Source organism: Bombus pascuorum, chromosome 1, assembly GCF_905332965.1.
Source record: "Bombus pascuorum chromosome 1, iyBomPasc1.1, whole genome shotgun sequence".
In the NCBI taxonomy this organism is placed as follows: Eukaryota; Metazoa; Arthropoda; class Insecta; order Hymenoptera; family Apidae; genus Bombus; species Bombus pascuorum.
In genome coordinates, this window is record NC_083488.1 from 32202485 (window position 1) to 32221682 (window position 19198).

General features: G+C 39.4%; 1 protein-coding gene across 5 annotated transcripts in view; it reads left to right on the forward strand.

Annotated features, from left to right (window-relative positions):
• LOC132910579 (uncharacterized) overlaps positions 1 to 19198 on the forward strand; it is a 75697-nt gene that overhangs the window by 51441 nt on the left and 5058 nt on the right. For all 5 annotated transcript variants that reach the window (XR_009658796.1, XR_009658795.1, XM_060966361.1 and 2 more), the window contains one exon: positions 16567 to 16659. Coding sequence is in view for 3 of the 5 variants with exons in the window: in XM_060966361.1 (XP_060822344.1) it covers positions 16567 to 16659 (93 nt within the window). In the remaining 2 variants the exon portion in view is untranslated. The remainder of the gene's footprint in view (positions 1 to 16566; positions 16660 to 19198) is intronic.

The window sequence follows — 19198 nt, forward strand, 5'->3', positions numbered from 1 at the left end:
ACGTCGCCCATAAAAATTCGTCTGAGCGGCGAAATTACGTCCGCGCGGTTGCGTATAAGCGCGCGTTAAAGGCGGAAAATAAACGAGCGCGGCAGAAAATTCCCGGCGAATTTGAGATCGGCTAAGCGAAGCGACAGCCAACAGAATCCTCTGGCCGCGTGCACGGCGTTCAGCCTATTCGCGTGAGCGTTCAACCTTGCTCGTTAACTCTCGCTAAACTGTACTTGACCGAATCACCGAGCCGACGGCGATTTCCGGCTGCTCCGGGCAACAGTTTTCCCTCGTTTCATCGCCACCTTTTCTACGGATTTCACGGGCTCCCGCCTTTTTCCTTGCGCACCAAAAGAGCCGCACGCCATGACGACTTTCCTCGTAGGCGTTCGTTGGAATGGCTAGGCTCGGACGGAAGGCGATTATGAGCCAAGAGAGGAGTCTGGACAATGGAAGATAAAAATGTGGCAAAAGGTAGGATGAAAGGAAGAGAAAAGTTGAAATAACTGACGAAAAATTCGAAAAGCCGTCTCGATTGAAAATGCAGGATTCTGAATTATGACACGATTACATCGACAACGATTCTTCTCTTTTACTTTCAAACTTCAAAAATGTTCTAAGAATGATAAAGAAATTAGATGGAAAATGGTCTAAACGGCACAGCAAGGTAAACTATCTCCGATTGATTAACAGATACACGAAAATGCAGGATTCTGGATTATGACACGATTACATCGATAACGATTCTTCTCTTTTACTTTCAAACTTCAAAAATATTCTAAAAATGATAAAGAAATTAGATGGAAAATGGTCTAAACGGCACAGCAAGGTAAACTCTATCTCCGATCGATTAACCGATACACGAAAATGTAGGATTCTGGATTATGACACGATTACATCGACAACGATTCTTCTCTTTTACTTTCAAACTTCAAAAATATTCTAAAAATGATAAAGAAATTAGATGGAAAATGGTCTAAACGGCACAGCAAGGTAAACTCTATCTCCGATTGATTAACCGATACACGAAAATGCAGGATTTTGGATTATGACACGATTACATCGATAACGATTCTTCTCTTTTACTTTCAAACTTCAAAAATGTTCTAAGAATGATAAAGAAATTAGATGGAAAATGGTCTAAACGGCACAGCAAGGTAAACTATCTCCGATTGATTAACAGATACACGAAAATGCAGGATTCTGGATTATGACACGATTACATCGATAACGATTCTTCTCTTTTACTTTCAAACTTCAAAAATATTCTAAAAATGATAAAGAAATTAGATGGAAAATGGTCTAAACGGCACAGCAAGGTAAACTCTATCTCCGATCGATTAACCGATACACGAAAATGTAGGATTCTGGATTATGACACGATTACATCGACAACGATTCTTCTCTTTTACTTTCAAACTTCAAAAATATTCTAAAAATGATAAAGAAATTAGATGGAAAATGGTCTAAACGGCACAGCAAGGTAAACTCTATCTCCGATTGATTAACCGATACACGAAAATGCAGGATTTTGGATTATGACACGATTACATCGATAACGATTCTTCTCTTTTACTTTCAAACTTCAAAAATGTTCTAAGAATGATAAAGAAATTAGATGGAAAATGGTCTAAACGGCACAGCAAGGTAAACTATCTCCGATTGATTAACAGATACACGAAAATGCAGGATTCTGGATTATGACACGATTACATCGATAACGATTCTTCTCTTTTACTTTCAAACTTCAAAAATATTCTAAAAATGATAAAGAAATTAGATGGAAAATGGTCTAAACGGCACAGCAAGGTAAACTCTATCTCCGATCGATTAACCGATACACGAAAATGTAGGATTCTGGATTATGACACGATTACATCGACAACGATTCTTCTCTTTTACTTTCAAACTTCAAAAATATTCTAAAAATGATAAAGAAATTAGATGGAAAATGGTCTAAACGGCACAGCAAGGTAAACTCTATCTCCGATCGATTAACCGATACACGAAAATGCAGGATTCTGGATTATGACACGATTACATCGACAACGATTCTTCTCTTTTACTTTCAAACTTTAAAAATGTTCTAAGAATGATAAAGAAATTAGATGGAAAATGGTCTAAACGGCACAGCAAGGTAAACTCTATCTCCGATTGATTAACCGATACACGAACTCATTATACCTAAAAATATATTTAGTAATCCATCCTCTGATCGCATGATAATTTCAACCGATCGATCCAAATGCTCTTCCTAAAACGCCTCTATACATGTAACTACCTAAATCAAATATCTGTACATCCATCATCTGTACGTGTACCGTTTTGTTTCCAAATACACTGACCCGTATGATAAAATCGTATCACTTCGACATATATTTAACGAATCGACGAATTTGTATGTTTCGAAACGTATTCACGAGTCACCATATTCTGCTATCAATTATCGAAACTGTATTTCCGTGTTTCGATTTTTCTCGTCTTGTACTCTGATATTTTTTTATCCACAGACCGTTCGTTTCCGCTCTTCCTTTTCCGGCAAATAATTGGCATTGTTAGAAGCGCTACAGAGAAGAATGAACTTTCTATACATTATAGAGATCCAGTGATTGAACGTGGAAATCGATTGTAATGAAAGAGATTGAGCGAGTGTTCAGATAAGAATATATCGATTTTCGTAAATTAAAGTAACTCTTTGTCTACATAGTATTACGATTTATTTATCTTATTTATTTAGTTTATTTTATCTCTTAGAGTTTCAGTTTTATAACTTATATTTTTATTCTCACTCGTCTCCGAAAGGAATCCGAGTTTTAATTTCATTACTTCAAGCCTCTCATGAAGTAATTAATCTTAGATACAGTACTTGTTTATTTTCAATCTGTTGAGAATTTTGGATCTTAATAGCCGAAATAATGGTATAGGAACACTAAATTTACGCTTAGAATTTATATTAGAATAAATATATATTTATTTGATAAACGATTTCAATGATATTCATCGATACACGCTTGTACTTGTCTCAGCACTTTCTTCCATACCCGACTGTTAACCGACTAAACAGTTTACATTTATTTGTTTTCGAGACGCTGCGCACATACGTACTTCCACACACTGATGTTTACATACAAGTATTACTACTACGCGTCTAACCTAGTCTAATACATAAACATCATACATATCTCGATACAATCGTTAAACGAAACAGTTATATCAGACTCGTTTTTATAACAATCAGTGAGTCGATAGCTGTATAATGAATAAAGTGAGATTTTCTAAATGGATTTTAAAAACCAAATTAATTTAGAACAAAGAAAATTACAGATCTCTAATGATCTGTAATAAAGAGAGTCAAAGGTTGGCCATGGTAGAAAATTAAATTAAATATTACCAACGTTTCGACAAATCATATTCTTCGTTACACGTTGGATTTACTAATATTTTGTAAAATTTTGTAGAAGTAACGAAAAATATATGGTATGCACATAATACTTAATTGCCAGAAGAAATAATTTTTAACGACGTTTGAATAATTTCATGATTTTTGCCAAGTTTATGTTTGCAATAAATATGACGTAATTTCTATATACATATATTTTCGTGTTGTTCTAAATTTTGCAAAATCTCCTTCTGCCAAATGACTAGACACCATAGTAGCTCGCTGAATGGGAGAACACCATTTAGTGTTGCGACTTGGAAAGTATCAATGTATGCTAACAACAGTAATTTTCGAGTCGGAAAGAGAGTTAAACGATCCCGCGATAAAATTTTTAGTTTCGAAACGTGGTGCACGGTTCATTTAGCTCTGCACAATGTTTTATTTAATCACCTGTTCCTGAAATTTAATTGTCCCGCTTTAACGACGTGTTCGTATTAATTTCGCAAGGTCGCTTGAAATTCTGCACAGCTGTATTTCGATTTTACGAGTGCACCTCGCCTGCTTTGTTTTTACGCCCCTTGTGCACCCTTCGACGGGAAACAAATTTGCTAGTGTGAATCACGACGCACGCGAACCACGCGCGCACCTATCAAGAAAATAAGCGAATGAGAACCGTAAATACAGAGAACTGTTTGTTGATCGCACGTTGCTACGTAACGGATCAATGAAATACGAAGACAAACAAGATTTTTCTTCGTTAGTCCACTTTTATCAAGATAAGTTAATAAAAATAAAATAATAACTTGTATTAAGATTAAGAATTATTCCGTTAAGAAGCAAGCAGCGAGATAATGGTAAATCATTGTCAATGTCGAAGAATAAATCGAGAGTTATTACATTTCCCTCTTGTCGAAATGACGCGAGGAATCGTATTGTTTATGCATCTCTGATACAGTAACGTATGAAATATATATGCGTCTGACGTTAAAACGTTTATTTCACTTGATGAATGTTCTACCGTAATATTTCGCTAGTAGTTATTTCTATACTTGCGTCGACTATTGAAATATTGAAAAAAATATTTTTATGAAATTTGTAACGTGGTTCAAAATTTAATTTAAACATACATACATTACGAGTTTATCTATACTGAAACTTATCCACGCAAAAGCATATACATGTTCGCGCATTGTTAACTTCATATATTAAGAATATCAACGCTTCTGGCTTGTGCACAACGTGACATCGGTTGCACGTTTATTCTCGTAAGGTAAAAAGACATGCGCAGTCTCCGATATCTGGCGAGTAAATATGAATCAGCAGACGCGTAGATAATACGCAGCCAGCCATATTTTTGATAGTAATGAATACGTCCTGCATACCAGGAGCTGTCTGCTATACAACGCTCGAGAGGACCGACCAGGTTTTGTTTTAAATGTTTTCCCCGTTGGAATAACGCCAGCCTGTGTCGTGCTACACCCCCGCCGCATCCGACTCCCTGTTACTCCATCGAATCCTCGGAAAAACGACAATGCCACGCTAACTCTACCATCCCATCCTACCTCTAACCACACCACCCTCCCCCTTCTAAATCGTTCGACTCATTCCCAAACCCTCGCCTACCGACATCCGCGCTCGTATTCCACGCTGGTGGAACGCGCGTGAACGCCAGAAATTTGCAGCGCTACCCAAAAAACTGCGGTAGTCATTGCTTTCGCGGGGATAAATCGCCCTGTTAACCGAAGTAAAAGTAGGGCGTACATATGGCGCGAAAAACTACTTTTCCATTCGATCCTTCTCTGTTAGACTACGCTCTGACGTTCTCGGTAACGCTTCGCTGAATTAGCGAAAGTCGGAATTATCGTAGGGAAAATGACTGGGTTTCGATCAAAATTCTTTTTATCTTCGGTAATATCTCTCGAACGTTTTTTAAGATACAGAAAGTCGGGAAATACGTGGCCACGTATGCAAAGAGTGTTTGTTCGATTTTAAACAGCAAAACGAGAAAAAAGGGTCAGATATGTAAAATTGTCGTTCGAGACATATTTTCTAAAGTTATAAACAGTTCTGTTATATCGAATAATTTATTTTGCGTCTTTTCACAACGATGTCAGAAATTTATCTTACAAACGAGTTCGCCAGAAGCCAAGTTGATTCTACGTTTTGTCCATTTCTCGATTTCATTGTAGAGAAACAAATACCTGAAGAAAGTGACATACACATAGGTAATAGTAAATTCTAAAGTAAATTTAAGAAACGAAGTTTGCGATATCATCGATTTTCTGTAGTTTTCAATTTATGGAATTGATCGATCAAATATATCAAATACTCCTCGTACATGTTGCGAGTCGAAACAATTTATGACACCCTGTATCAGTATAGTTTCACGAAGATCTTTATGTTAACTCTTTATTTTAATGGAAGCTTTCTATGATTTTGAGCATTTGCGTACAAACAGGAAACGAAACGTAATATCAGATTAATTAGAAGGGTAACTGGACGAGATTATTTTTCAATGGAGATCGATGGGTTGAAATGATCTCGAAAAAGTTGCTGACACTAGTCACATTTCGCGTTATCCACGAACCAACGAGCATTCGTTCGATCGTGCCAGCGATATTTTACGACGACAAAATGACACGGTCGGATCTTCTTTCACAACCATTGTCAAAAATACCATCGCGCCTGGAATAGACTACAAATTTGTACGGTCGTTACATTCGCGAAAAATAAATCAATACGTTAATCTAAATATAACAAACCGGACGTATGAAAGCGAAAACTCGTGTTTTTGTCCGAACGGTTCACACCGAAATGAATTGATGAGAGTTCGAATTGTCGGGCGTCGCAGGCTGAATGTATTACGGGAAAAAGTTTGCTCGATTGAACGGAACTATTTCCCGAACAAAAAGCGCATTACACGATGCAGTTGTTTATAATGCTCGTGTACCACAATCGTTACCACTTAGAAGCTGGTGTTTCGTTCGAACAATTTGAACTTCAAAATTCATTGAACTAAATTTCTATCCATTTATATCGATTAATTAGTCAGGGATATCATTACGCTATCAATTCTTCAAAGAGCGATACTTTGTAAACGATTCCTTTCCAGGAAAATAAAAGAATATTCTTTTTAATTCATTTACCAAACCATTCGATAAATTTTAGATACAGTAAATATAATTTTGATAAATAATATATCCTACAGGTTTTGAAACCCATAAATTTCAGATTTTAAACTTTCACGATGATTACATTTACGCATTTGAGGTTGCTCGGGTCTCGATCGCGTTCATTAACGCGTTGCGCTTTGTTCCGACCGGCAGATTTGAAAAATGTGTTTAATGCTGCGAATTGGAATATTTACGTCGATTAGCCGAATCGTAGCGAGAATTTACGCCTCTCGCTGACGCGTTCCCTCAAGACCGCGTCTCTCCGCGAACGGTAGTAACAATTTTTTTTTTTTTTTTTTTAAATGTCTATTATCATATCTCATAAGGAAACTCTTCATCTTCAGTAGTATACCCTTCTGATGTTCGACTCACTTCCGAGTTTCCATGGGTTTCCAGATAGTCTCTAGCTTTTGCCGTGAGTGGCGTTAAGACTTTCGGTTCTATCGTTCGCTTAAGATTTCCAGTCCACACCCTGAAAATCTGTGTCGTCGCGGGTGCCCCGTTGCTGGAAATGGTTCGATCCGTAATTTGAGCGACGGATCTATGTAGAAGGGTATGGTGACGTTGTCCGCATATACGACAGGATCCGGCGGTACACTGTGAAAGTGTATGTCCTGTCATCAGACAATTGGTACACGCTGATATTTCTTCGGTGGCCTGGAAACGTTCCTCGATGGTTTTCGTTCTGAAGGTTCTGCAAGTCCAAATCTTGTGTGGTCCATGACAAATTGGACAAGGTGACAACGGTTGCGACGTGACAAATGCGTGCCCGCGTGTCTGGCGCGTCGTTCTTGGAGATTCGATGACTCGACACCGATCGTTCAAGAATTTGAGGAATTCCTTGAATGTAGGGAATGGTGTGTGTAGTATTTTTTCTTTCCAAATGAGATAGGTCTCCCGATCTAATCTAGAGGTGCACAGATATAATAGTACGGAATCTACGGTCAGTTGTCCGAGAGCTTCTAAGGCCTTGTAATGCGATTCTAACTTGGTCGTGTAGGATTGCAAATCTAGGTGTGCTGTACGCGATAAGAAGCCTGTGTCGATTATCTCCTGCAGGTGTCTCTCTGCGATCTTCGCTGGTCTGTTATACCTTTTCTCTAATAGTTCCCACGCGACTGAATAATTGGTTGCTACGTTACTCAACAAGGATATAGTGAGAGCTGCTTCGTCCGTTAAACAAGAACGGAGATACAATAATCGTCTACAGTCGTCAATACGAGGGTTATCGTGAACCGTGGAGCGAAATTGATCCGCGAAACCTGGCCAATCCTCGTAGGCTCCCGAAAAGGTGGGTAACTGAATTGTCGGCAACTCGACGGATTCCGGCAATGAAATGTTCGATATCAGACTTCGGCTTGTTGGCTCTGATTGGTTGGTTGCATCGTTAATGATGGCAGACGCGTGTCCGAAGATAATATAGAACGTCTGTTGTAAGTCCACGCGGTCCTGCTGTGTTTGACTCTCATCCATATCGTCTAATTCCCATTGATCTTTTCTGAACGCGGTGAATTCTACTTCTAATTCCCTCAAATTACGTCGGATGGGGTATATCGATGTCCCTTTCTCATAATTGTTGAGTAATATGCGAAATGCCTCCAATTTCTTTCGGAACTCTTCTCGTTTTAGCATCAATTGGTTCCTGCGCTCTTCCAGATTGGGAGCCATGACTGATTTCGATACTCTGAATGAACTTACCTTGTAGTTGCGTTATGAGACAGAAGTTGTTCCGGCTGCAAGATATCGCTTGTCACTGTGCAGCGGATTGTGAACGACGTGCGCTTCACGAAGAAGGTGATCCTTCCCGAAGGTGACAAATTGGTAGTCAAGTTGAAGTGGTTGTAACTTGCGATGTTGATGATTGTCCCGCTGCGGCGGGAGGTTGCGTGCTTGCGTTCCTCGACCAACGGGTTGTACTTCTTTGAAGGTGATGCACCTGACTTCGCTGGGGTGGTAACGCTTCCGCCTATTATTATATTGGATTCACGTGGCACTGTATGGTCACAGATAAGTCCACTTTTTCACCAACACTGAATCCGGCTCGAAGGACCAAATGCTACGACCGTTCGCGGAGAGACGCGATTTTGAGGAAACGCGTCAGCGAGAGGCGTAAATTCTCGCTACGATTCTTGTAATCGACGCCGCGAAATGGTCGCTCCCCGTGTTTCGATTAGGATAACCGGGGTGGTTCAATGAATGCAACTGTATTCTACAGTTGTAGAATATGTATATATATATTTATATCAGGTTGCCACTTACAACTTGTACAGAAAGTATTGGTTTTAATCGTATCGGAAGTTACCGCTAGAATGTTCGAGTGAGACCTTGTAAAATGCGACTGATTTGGATGCGACCGTACAGATAGAGTTTTTGACTACGACTGATCGGTTAGAATGTTAGATTGCGACTGACGAGTTAGACTGTTCGATTGCGACTGACTGTCTTAGACCGATTGTTTGTCTTTCGGGGAGACAACCCCCACTACCCTGGGATCACACCACCGCACGTGCCGATGCTTACGTAGGCCGACTTCTTCGTGGAACTAACCAGATCTCACTCGAAGTCTCTGGAATTCGCAGCCAGGCGGCAACCATACACTTGTCACGTAATTTCTGAATAATTACACAACTGTTGATTTGTAGAATAGTCTTTATTCTTTAGACTTAGTGTTTTGTTACAAAGGTCAATATTGTAACTGAATTGGAATTAAAAATGGAACTGTTTGAACGGTCTCGTACCATCAAAGAAGAAAGCTCGGTGTGGGTGTTCCCTTTGGAACTCAGAACGCGGATTCGTTGTCCACACTTTTTGGTGGAAAAGTGAGGGTAACGATCCGCGATGCCCATTGGTAAATGAATTAGGTAGTAAAGACAAGGAGAGCTAGATATGGCTCGTGGGCATCCTTGTTCATGGGAAAAGTCTTATCTTGCCAGACACCCGCTTTCTCCGTATTAGGTAAGAGTCGAGTGCAACAAACATAAACCGAAAATGTTTAAGTGAAGAAAACTGAAACTGAACAGATTCGGTTTATGTCGTCTTCTTAGGCCTGCTGCGAGTTATTAGAACAATAGATAGGTCTTGGCGTCCGGACTACGGGGAATCTCGCAAGGACCGTCACATCTGGCGTACCACATGGCAAAAAGGAAAGTTGATTCGTGACACACTCGTCGATACATTGTATTGATATACGGCGCCGGAGGACCGCTGGCGACGGTTAGAAACACGATCCATACTAAACCTCGCGACGCAACAGCACCATCCGTAACGGAACGAATATTTCCCGCATAAACAATAAGGATGGGTCCTTGAGATTATTGAAGGCGCGCCGCGATAATGTGCGGACATCTGGTTGCCAGCCTGCCCGCGGTAGGTGGTCCGGTGGAGGAGAGTGTTACTCGACGTAACAAATATGTTGGATGAATTTCCTACGAGTAAAATCTAAATCGAAAGAAGTCTTCGACTGACAATAGCGAATGCTGACTGTCGACTACGTGTTTGTCACGTACGAAATACCGCAGACAAAATCCGACTAAACAAAGCGATAAGATAACGAAATTCCAAGCGCCTTAGCATAAGTAAGCACCGGATAACATCCGGTCACTCTATACGTTCTCAGAAATATATGACCGAAGCCTTTTCCCACTCCCACGAACAAAAGAATTTAAATACTCACCCCAAAATCATCCAAGTCAGTCTTGAACAATCACGCCTAGAGCTCGGAAGTGTATCGCAAATAAAAGTTCCTTTTTTTAATTTCTTCTTCTTTTTTTTTCTTTATTATTTTACGTGACAACACACTCGTCGATACATTGTATTGATATACGGCGCCGGAGGACCGCTGGCGACGGTTAGAAACACGATCCATACTAAACCTCGCGACGCAACAGCACCATCCGTAAAGGAACGAATATTTCCCGCATAAACAATAAGGATGGGTCCTTGAGATTATTGAAGGCGCGCCGCGATAATGTGCGGACATCTGGTTGCCAGCCTGCCCGCGGTAGGTGGTCCGGTGGAGGAGAGTGTTACTCGACGTAACAAATATGTTGGATGAATTTCCTCCGAGTAAAATCTAAATCGAAAAAAGTCTTCGACTGACAATAGCGAACGCTGACTGTCGACTACGTGTTCAAGGTACTTAGGTACCTTTCATTCGAGAAAGCAAAGTTGTTTGGAACGCAGGAAACTCTCAAGCGGCAAGGACCGTCGAGAAATCTCTAAAGCGGATCAGCGGCAATGTTTATATTCATTTTAGCATCCATTAGTGACGGCATTAAAACTGAAGATCCGTTCTGACGCAAACTGCTTGCAAATAGTAATCAGACTTCAGTCGCTCTCTGTGCTACACGCGGGTTCTCCCGGTGAGATCTCACGGCAAAGAAGTGGAGGAACATCGAACTCGCGGGAGAGGAATCCATTCAACTGGATTAAAAGGAAAAGAAATGAAAATCTACATCGAATGCTCGCGGATTGAAGCGAATCGAATCAACGCGAGACATTGATTTATCTTGAATTATCGGTCGATATATCGCAATTTAATGCAATATTAAAGCTGTCTGGAAACGTACATTGACTGTTTCAGACATTTATATCGATTACTGTAACTGCATGGGTTATTATTGCACCTTCCAAATGATATAGAAACACCGAATTCGTCTCAGAAAAAATAATCTTGGTACTTGGTATATTTTCTTCAACTTACCTCAAACTTTTACGTACTTCAAAATTATCTTCTGAATTACGTCGGAAGTGAAAATTAATAAAATTTCCCATCGTCATAAAGACAGTAAAATATTACGCAGAAACTTTGCAAAAATAACTTGTAACTTCTGTACATTTTATTTCCAATGAAATACGGAATTTCCACGTTGCACTGTTCGTTGATAAACTGGGTCGCTGATAATTCGAGCACAACCCCTGATTTCTTTTCCTTGAATTTCTATTTCTATTCAAAGAGTTTGAAACGTTTGTTGGAACCGAATATTCTAGAATTTTTACAGATTTTTTGAAAGCTTAGAACAGGAAAAGAATTTGGTTTACAGCTGACCCAGTTTGTTTACGAAGTGTGAAAAAATACGTTTACCTGCCAACAGTTAAATTCCTTGAAACCGGCTCGGCTGCGATATTTTAAAGGCAGTATTTTTTAAGCAACGAAGTGTACCGAGTAGCGAACGTTAAACGCGAACGCTTTATCAATCACAGCAATTATTTAAACGAGCGTTTACACGTAAACTCAGAAATCAACGCGTGCATCGAGCGGGCGCGGCTCATTAATTAAACGCAATGCGCCGCTGATTTGTAGTTAAGCGAATCAGTCAATTATCGCTTAACACATTCGCTCGTTTCAAGCGTTTCCCGTGAAATAAAAGGAACTTTGCTGTTTCATGATAATTGAGCATCGTTTCACACCTTCTCGTGTCATGCTCAAATTATACTATCAAACGGAACTTCTCTGCGATCTACTGGTATAATTATTTTTTATTTTTACAGGAAATATCTTCAATCGATTGCGCGTTTCATACCGTTTAAAGATGTGTAAATACTGACTGTTCCTGCGATGTTTTCAATTTTTGTTCATCTTCACGCAAACGACACGAGTATATAATTACATATAATATATTCTTTCGTAAATATCGTTGAATATTCGTAATCATTATACCGTTTTATACGACGGTAGTTATCTACGTATATTGCTTCCCACGTGTATTAGGGCGAATTGCATTTTCCTCGGATTGTGAACGTGTTAATTGCGAATTAACTTCTCACACCCATAATATCAAGCGAAGCTCGCACCAAAGATAATGATCAAAGTGTAACAAAGGAAAGAGGGGATGGCTGCGCGTCCAATCCCGGTTCACAAAGGATAATGCAAGGATGAACGCAAACGAACAGGCTTGAACACCCACACTTTCGACCGTGTGGAAACCGCGAGAGTAAACCGGACTATCGAGTAACGGGGAAATAGACGAGGTAAGACGAAAGGGAGTCTGGGATAAGGGTGGTAAAGGACTCGGGAACAAGGGTAAAATAGAAGGCGAGAAGAAGACGGGTGGACGAAGTATCTCGCGCACGACTTGAAGATAAGACGAGCGTCTTTCACGGTTCGTCGCATCTCAACAAACTCAGTATGCGACCGGGGCGAAACAGAAAGGTCGAAGGAGAGGATATTTGCCTTAACATCTCCATCACTTTGCCAGGCTTTCTTTTTCTTTTATTTCGCTCTCGAGCCAGTAAAATAACACCGGCTGCCGGAATTGCGCGGAAAAAGTGCTCATTTGCAGATCCCACGCCTCCGGACCAGACCGACCGCCATATCATCTCCCCCTTTGTATGAATATCGTTAAAGTTTCGTCCCGAAATGCAAAGACCGACCGCCATAAGCTGAAATCACCGACAAAGGAACCCTTAATAAGGGGTCACCGTTTCTCCGTTCCCTCTTCTACTACCTTGTCACAAGGAGAGACCTTGCCATTAGACGTTGCCAGATTCTTGCTCCATCAAATAAATACCAGCTACTTCAGATTTTCTATCTTTTATCTTTTCATTGTTGTACATCTTCGCTATTATTTCTCGTATACTTATTTACAATTTTATTACAATACGAATACTTAGACGTATAAGGTGGGCTGTTGAAGTGGTCACCACTTCTAAGAAAACTCTACATCTGGTCGTTTAGTATAGACAAAAGACTGGGTCGAAGGCAGACCATAAACAGTACACAGGCAACGTTGGTTTCAGGGCTTTCAGTCATAGGGTAACACTGCTAGACTTCAGACTTGTATTTACACCTCAGTATTTAAAATATATTTTCTACCTTACAATTTATCCACGCGTTCCTTTGTTCACATACATCTAATAACCTCAACATGGACCAAGATAATTCTATGGGAAAAGATACACGTGGCATTCTATGCGTTAATGGCACTTGACGAATGTTCCTAAGTTAATTTATTTCATCTCCCTTACACCGACACGCACCGCGAAATTCTACAAAGTACGACTTATCGACATTCTAATTTAGTCGCGCGAACTTCGAAGGGCAAGGCTAAAGATTGGAAAGACGAGTCCCTGGAGTTTGATATTTCTTCAAGGTCGTTACGAAGAGTTTCCGCAAAGACAAATGAACCGGAATCCCCCTGATTTTACACGACCACGGGACTTTAGCGAGAGGATTTCCTTCGATGCTTCAACGTACCTGTTCGTCGTCCCTTTCGCCGCACACGGTTCTCGCAATTACTGCGATTAAATCGAGTTAACCAATTACATCACTCTTTCCAGCCCGGATCGAAAATCTTGCAAACTTTGTATGAATCTTGTCTCGTCAAGTTCTTTCGTAATGCGAGTTATTTCATTGATCGATGTTTACATATTGAAACGATATTAAGCGATAATGAACTGTGATGTAAGTTTAAGAGAGAAGCATTTCCTTTCGTTTAAATATGAAACCTAGTATAGGGATCGCTCGATAGAATGCTGAAACAGGATAATAATTGATGAAATCGTGTACACTACGTTATAACGCGTGATAAATGTTCTTCAATATTAATACAGAATACTAATTGCGATAATAATGGCATTAAACGCATGTTAAAGCGAGGGCAGCATGTGTAATTATCAAATTTCCTCGTGCTTTCGTAACGATGTGGAATAATTGTACTCGAAAGTATCTAATACAAACGTTCGAAGCGATAAAGAGTATTTAAATTGAATCGTTTAAAATGAACGATAAATTGTAAATAATAAATTATTCAAAATACGAAAGGAACAATTTACAGTGCTCGTTAAACACTGTGTAACATAATAATTCTACAGACCATGATACGTACACGTGTCTCGAAAATTATTATTCACATCAGTTTACATAAAACCTATTACGACGTAATAATACAGAATTATATTCAACAACAACGTATATACTATATCTTTCCCTTGTTTAGTCCTCTCTCGTTTCATTAAAAAAATTCATATCTCTTTGTACAAATAAAAGTATATTTACTAGCATATTACGTTCAACAGCAAATTAAATCTAACTTATTAACGCTATTCTTCTCGCCTATAATCTACCTAGACACAAAATAACGTTAATATAATGGTCGAGGCATACAAACAACAAAAGCAACAAGCGGACGCTTCGTGCATCCTCTAACGAGCAGGCGATTAAAACGAAAATCCACGTGACCGCAAACGCTAACGTTATAATCCATTCAATGTCCGCGTACGCTTATTAGGGGTGCACGGGGTTGCAGTTTTGCAACGTGGCAGTTATAAACGCATGAACGTTCGCCATATTCAAGGAAGCAGAGCTGCAAGAGACAGGTATACCAGCGCGTATCCGACAAATTATCGCGTTTCGTTGCACGGCCGCTCGTATTTATACGCAAAGAATAGACAAACTGAATTGACAAGAAACAGAATCGACGTCGAATCGGACCGAACAGACGTCGGCGGAAATAATGACTCAAAGACTCTGTTCTCGGCTTCTCACCAGCCGTTTCTATTGAGAGGGATCAGCTCGTCTGAAGCGTAATTACGTCGGAGAACGTCTCCAGAAGCCAGAGAGATTATCAACGGAACATGAAAGCAGACAAAAGCGTGTCGATTTTGTCGAGAATTAACCCGGTTAGGATATACGTATTCTGGCTTAAGGGAATGTCGATGTGGAGCAGAGACTCGTCCGCTCGATCAGCTAGTCTGGTATGAGCAGAATTACACGGATGATCAAGTGGTACGTGTATGCGACGACACTTGATATACTTGATTAATTACGGTTGCTATAACGGATGTTAAACTTGCCATTTGTACTGGCAAGGAACGTCATGCGATCGATGATATATCATGTATAAAAATAGTGGAATTATAAAACTGTCGATCTTGTAATCTCCAGCCTGGGAAAAAGTACTATAAAATTACGTACAATAGTAGGTGTTATCAAGATTAACGTCTCACGTGTTAACTGTCTTGAATACATTTTCACAAAGTAGATTTAAGGAGCCAATATCAATAAAGCTAGCAACTGTTATTCCTCTCAAGTAAAAGAATAGTTGAGGAGATCTCAACTTTGTTTGACACAAGCCAGGTAAACTAACAGATTCATATGGATAAGATTTTTTAAATTATTCGGTTGTAAGACGACGGATGATCGGATAACTGTCAATTTCACGCCGTTTACGAGATTTCAAGTTACTTATAATTTAGATTGCTTGAATTCAGGTAACTCGATCGACCCGAACGAAGCGTAAATTTCGAACTTGCTTATACATACACTCGTTAGATAATCCGTAACGATTAAGTAACAGCTGCTAAATAAAAGCGGTTGTGTGGATATTCCAATCCACGAATGTCGCAGTCTGGATTTAGCGGAGAGTTATTATCGGTACTGGTTTCAAAATCACTGTAACAATCAAACTGTCGTTTCGGACGTTCGCAGTCCGCCCGGAAGGACCCGTGACGTTTGAAAAGAGTCGAGAACGATACGAGTTAACGTTGACAGGGACTACGCCGCAAATTTTCCACGCTGCAACAGGTATTTGGGTGCCGTTTGCACGCGACCGTTCGCGGGTAAAGTTATACCCGTTGTCTAAGCATTTAAGCAATTCTTCGACCAGGCTGAACTTTTTTTAACCGCTCTGTCACGGACGTTCGTCGAGAACAATTGAAACGAACGAACGTGAGAATATTTGTTACTCGTTGTTTGTTACTTGTCGTCGGGAAAATCTGAAAAAGAGAACGTGTACGCTTTTCGATTTAACAGAGGGAAGAAACCAGAGGAATTCAACGAAACTACACGCGTCGCACGCTAAAGTCGTATCGAAGACGAAAACGGTCTCTTTGAATCTAAAATGCGGGAGTAACTGGAAAAGGTACGTGACACTCCGTACAATATGTATCGAATGGTTTCGTTTCCCTGCGGAGAATACGGAAGTGGTGAACGCAAAATTCAGGACACGATCTCCTTCATAGTTCCGATCTCCGGAGACGCCGCCACATTAAACTTACATAATTTGCTTGCGTTATGTTTTCCAGAATTCACCGTCAAATCAAACATGAGAACACCACGAACATGGAAATGCCCTCCGATGGAGCGAGTAAAATGGATTCTTCCGTGGAACATGGACGGTGAGTTAGCAAAACTTTTGTTACGCTTTTAAAGCGAAATTGATGTTCATATTTTACCATCGATCGACTCTATACTCAACGAGACAAACTCCATTTCCAATAATATTTATAAGATTTATAATTTTTGTGTAATTTTTAAATCGTATAATTTGCGCGTAATATAATAATACGCCACGTTTAAACAATTTCACAATGTTTTATGATCCGTTGTGAACATAAAACCATAAAGATAGAAATTGTTTTACTATTTTTGATTCAAACGAAGCAAATGAAAGTACAAATTCACATAAAATACAGTTACTTGAATTTACCATTAGGAATATCGTCATTGTATTTAGTATCTTGAAATAATTTCTGTATTTTAATACAATTTTTAATCGACCAATTTCGTAATCTCTTAATCGTTCGAAAGCCAGCCAAAGTTAGTCTAGTTTCATACGGTGCTTCCAATGTCTACTGATATTTCTGAACTGGAACTAGCAGATAGAGGGAAAGAGAATCCTCGTGAAATTTTAGTAACCCTATAAAAGCGAATGTGTCCTCGCAAATCCGTATGCTCTTGGTCCCCTTCGGTTCTTAGGGGCCTCAGATTTATCAAAGAACTTGTACGGTTCGATTCTTAGCCACCCCCGTAGTGTCTTTCTTAACGACGCTGCGATAGAATCAAAGCGTCCCGATCATCCGTTTTATTCCGGAATTCACTTGGCCGAATCACTTCGCAAATTTTCCCACTTCACCGAGCCGAGCGAAAACTCTGCTCGCAGCAATTCTCGCCGCTTCTTATCGACTATTCTTTCTTAAACCAATTTAATTCTCGTCCCATTTTCGTTCCGATGTGATATAAAGCATTTGCTACGATATAAAGTTCTGATAATTCTGATCTATTACGAATACTTCTAACGGAGTACGCATGAGTGGTTGAGGACGATAAATCGATCAATTCTGCCAATATGGATTCGCAGAAGAAAGTAAAAGGCAAAATTTTGCTTCAAATATATTCGGTTATTAAATTTTACAAATCAATAATTCGGCAATTTCGATGTTGAATAAGTAAATTATACAGAGAGCGATTCATTTTGAGAAGGATTTTGTAAATTTCAAATTACTTTTATCAATGTGATGAAACGATCACGGAAATCTCGATCGATGATAAAGTCGCTGACAGACTGCGGATGTTTACGCAGATTTATATTTTTATTAACGCAACTAATAGTATTTAAATGAAGATCTGTCTCGCACGCTGCACGTAACCTATAACAAGTGCTTCACTTTGTATCTATGGTATATTTTTACATATTGCATTTCGCGTTTTACATAGTTTTACATACATTTGAATTTTCCATAAACGTTCATATTCTTTTAATAGAAATCTATCGTTTGGCAAAGAAAGTAACAAAGAATAACGTATAATATCGCAGACGATTCTATTATATTCTATTCGTCTTTCTCTACGTTTAATCAACGAAGTATTCCGGAAGAAAAGGACGAAATTTAATTTTGCAGCTAAGGCTGCAAATAATCGTTAAACGATATAAGTCGAAACTTGGGCGAGAAATACGTTGAAACTTTATCCAACCGTTACTATCGCAGATGTCGCAGAAGAAAAGATAGTCGTGCAAAGTTCAACGTGTGGACATCTTCGAATAGAAGCGGATAAAGCTGATCCAAGCAGGCAGAGCTTCGCGTAGAAGATCAGAAATCGGCTTAAACCTCGATATTCCAGCGCGTTTCGATGAAAAGTGCAAAGCGTAGTACGTGCTATGCGAGAGAGGATACCTAAGAATCCTAAAAGGATCCGAAGATCTCCAGGAATTCGGATACATTTTCGTACACGTCTCTTGAAGCCTCGGGTAGAAATTCCCATAATGTGTCGGTTCTTAAGGAAATTCTTTCTAAACGATTTTACCTATAGTCCCTAGCCATCCAATCGGAGGATCGCACGGAGAAATTTCCCTTTCTTTGACTACCATGTGTTGTATATATACGTAGCACGTTGAACTAACAAAGAAATTTAATACATTTTTTGTCGATGAAGATTCCAGGAACTTCGAAATTGAATCAAACAATAGAACGCTAGAACGATACAAGCTCCATTCATATACATCACATATATTACCTTTAATTATCGCAATCGTCGACTAACAATTTAATAATAACTACTTTTACGCATTTGTAAGAAATTTAAATTATTTAAATTACAAAAATATATGTATGTATTAAACATTTTGAAAGATCTCCAGGAATTCGGATACATTTTCGTACATGTCTCTTGAAGCCTCGGGTAGAAATTCCCATAATGTGTCGGTTCTTAAGGAAATTCTTTCTAAACGATTTTACCTATAGTCCCTAGCCATCCAATCGGAGGATCGCACGGAGAAATTTCCCTTTCTTTGACTACTATGTGTTGTATATATACGTAGCACGTTGAACTAACAAAGAAATTTAATACATTTTTTGTCGATGAAGATTCCAGGAACTTCGAAATTGAATCAAACAATAGAACGCTAGAACGATACAAACTCCTTTCATATACATCAGA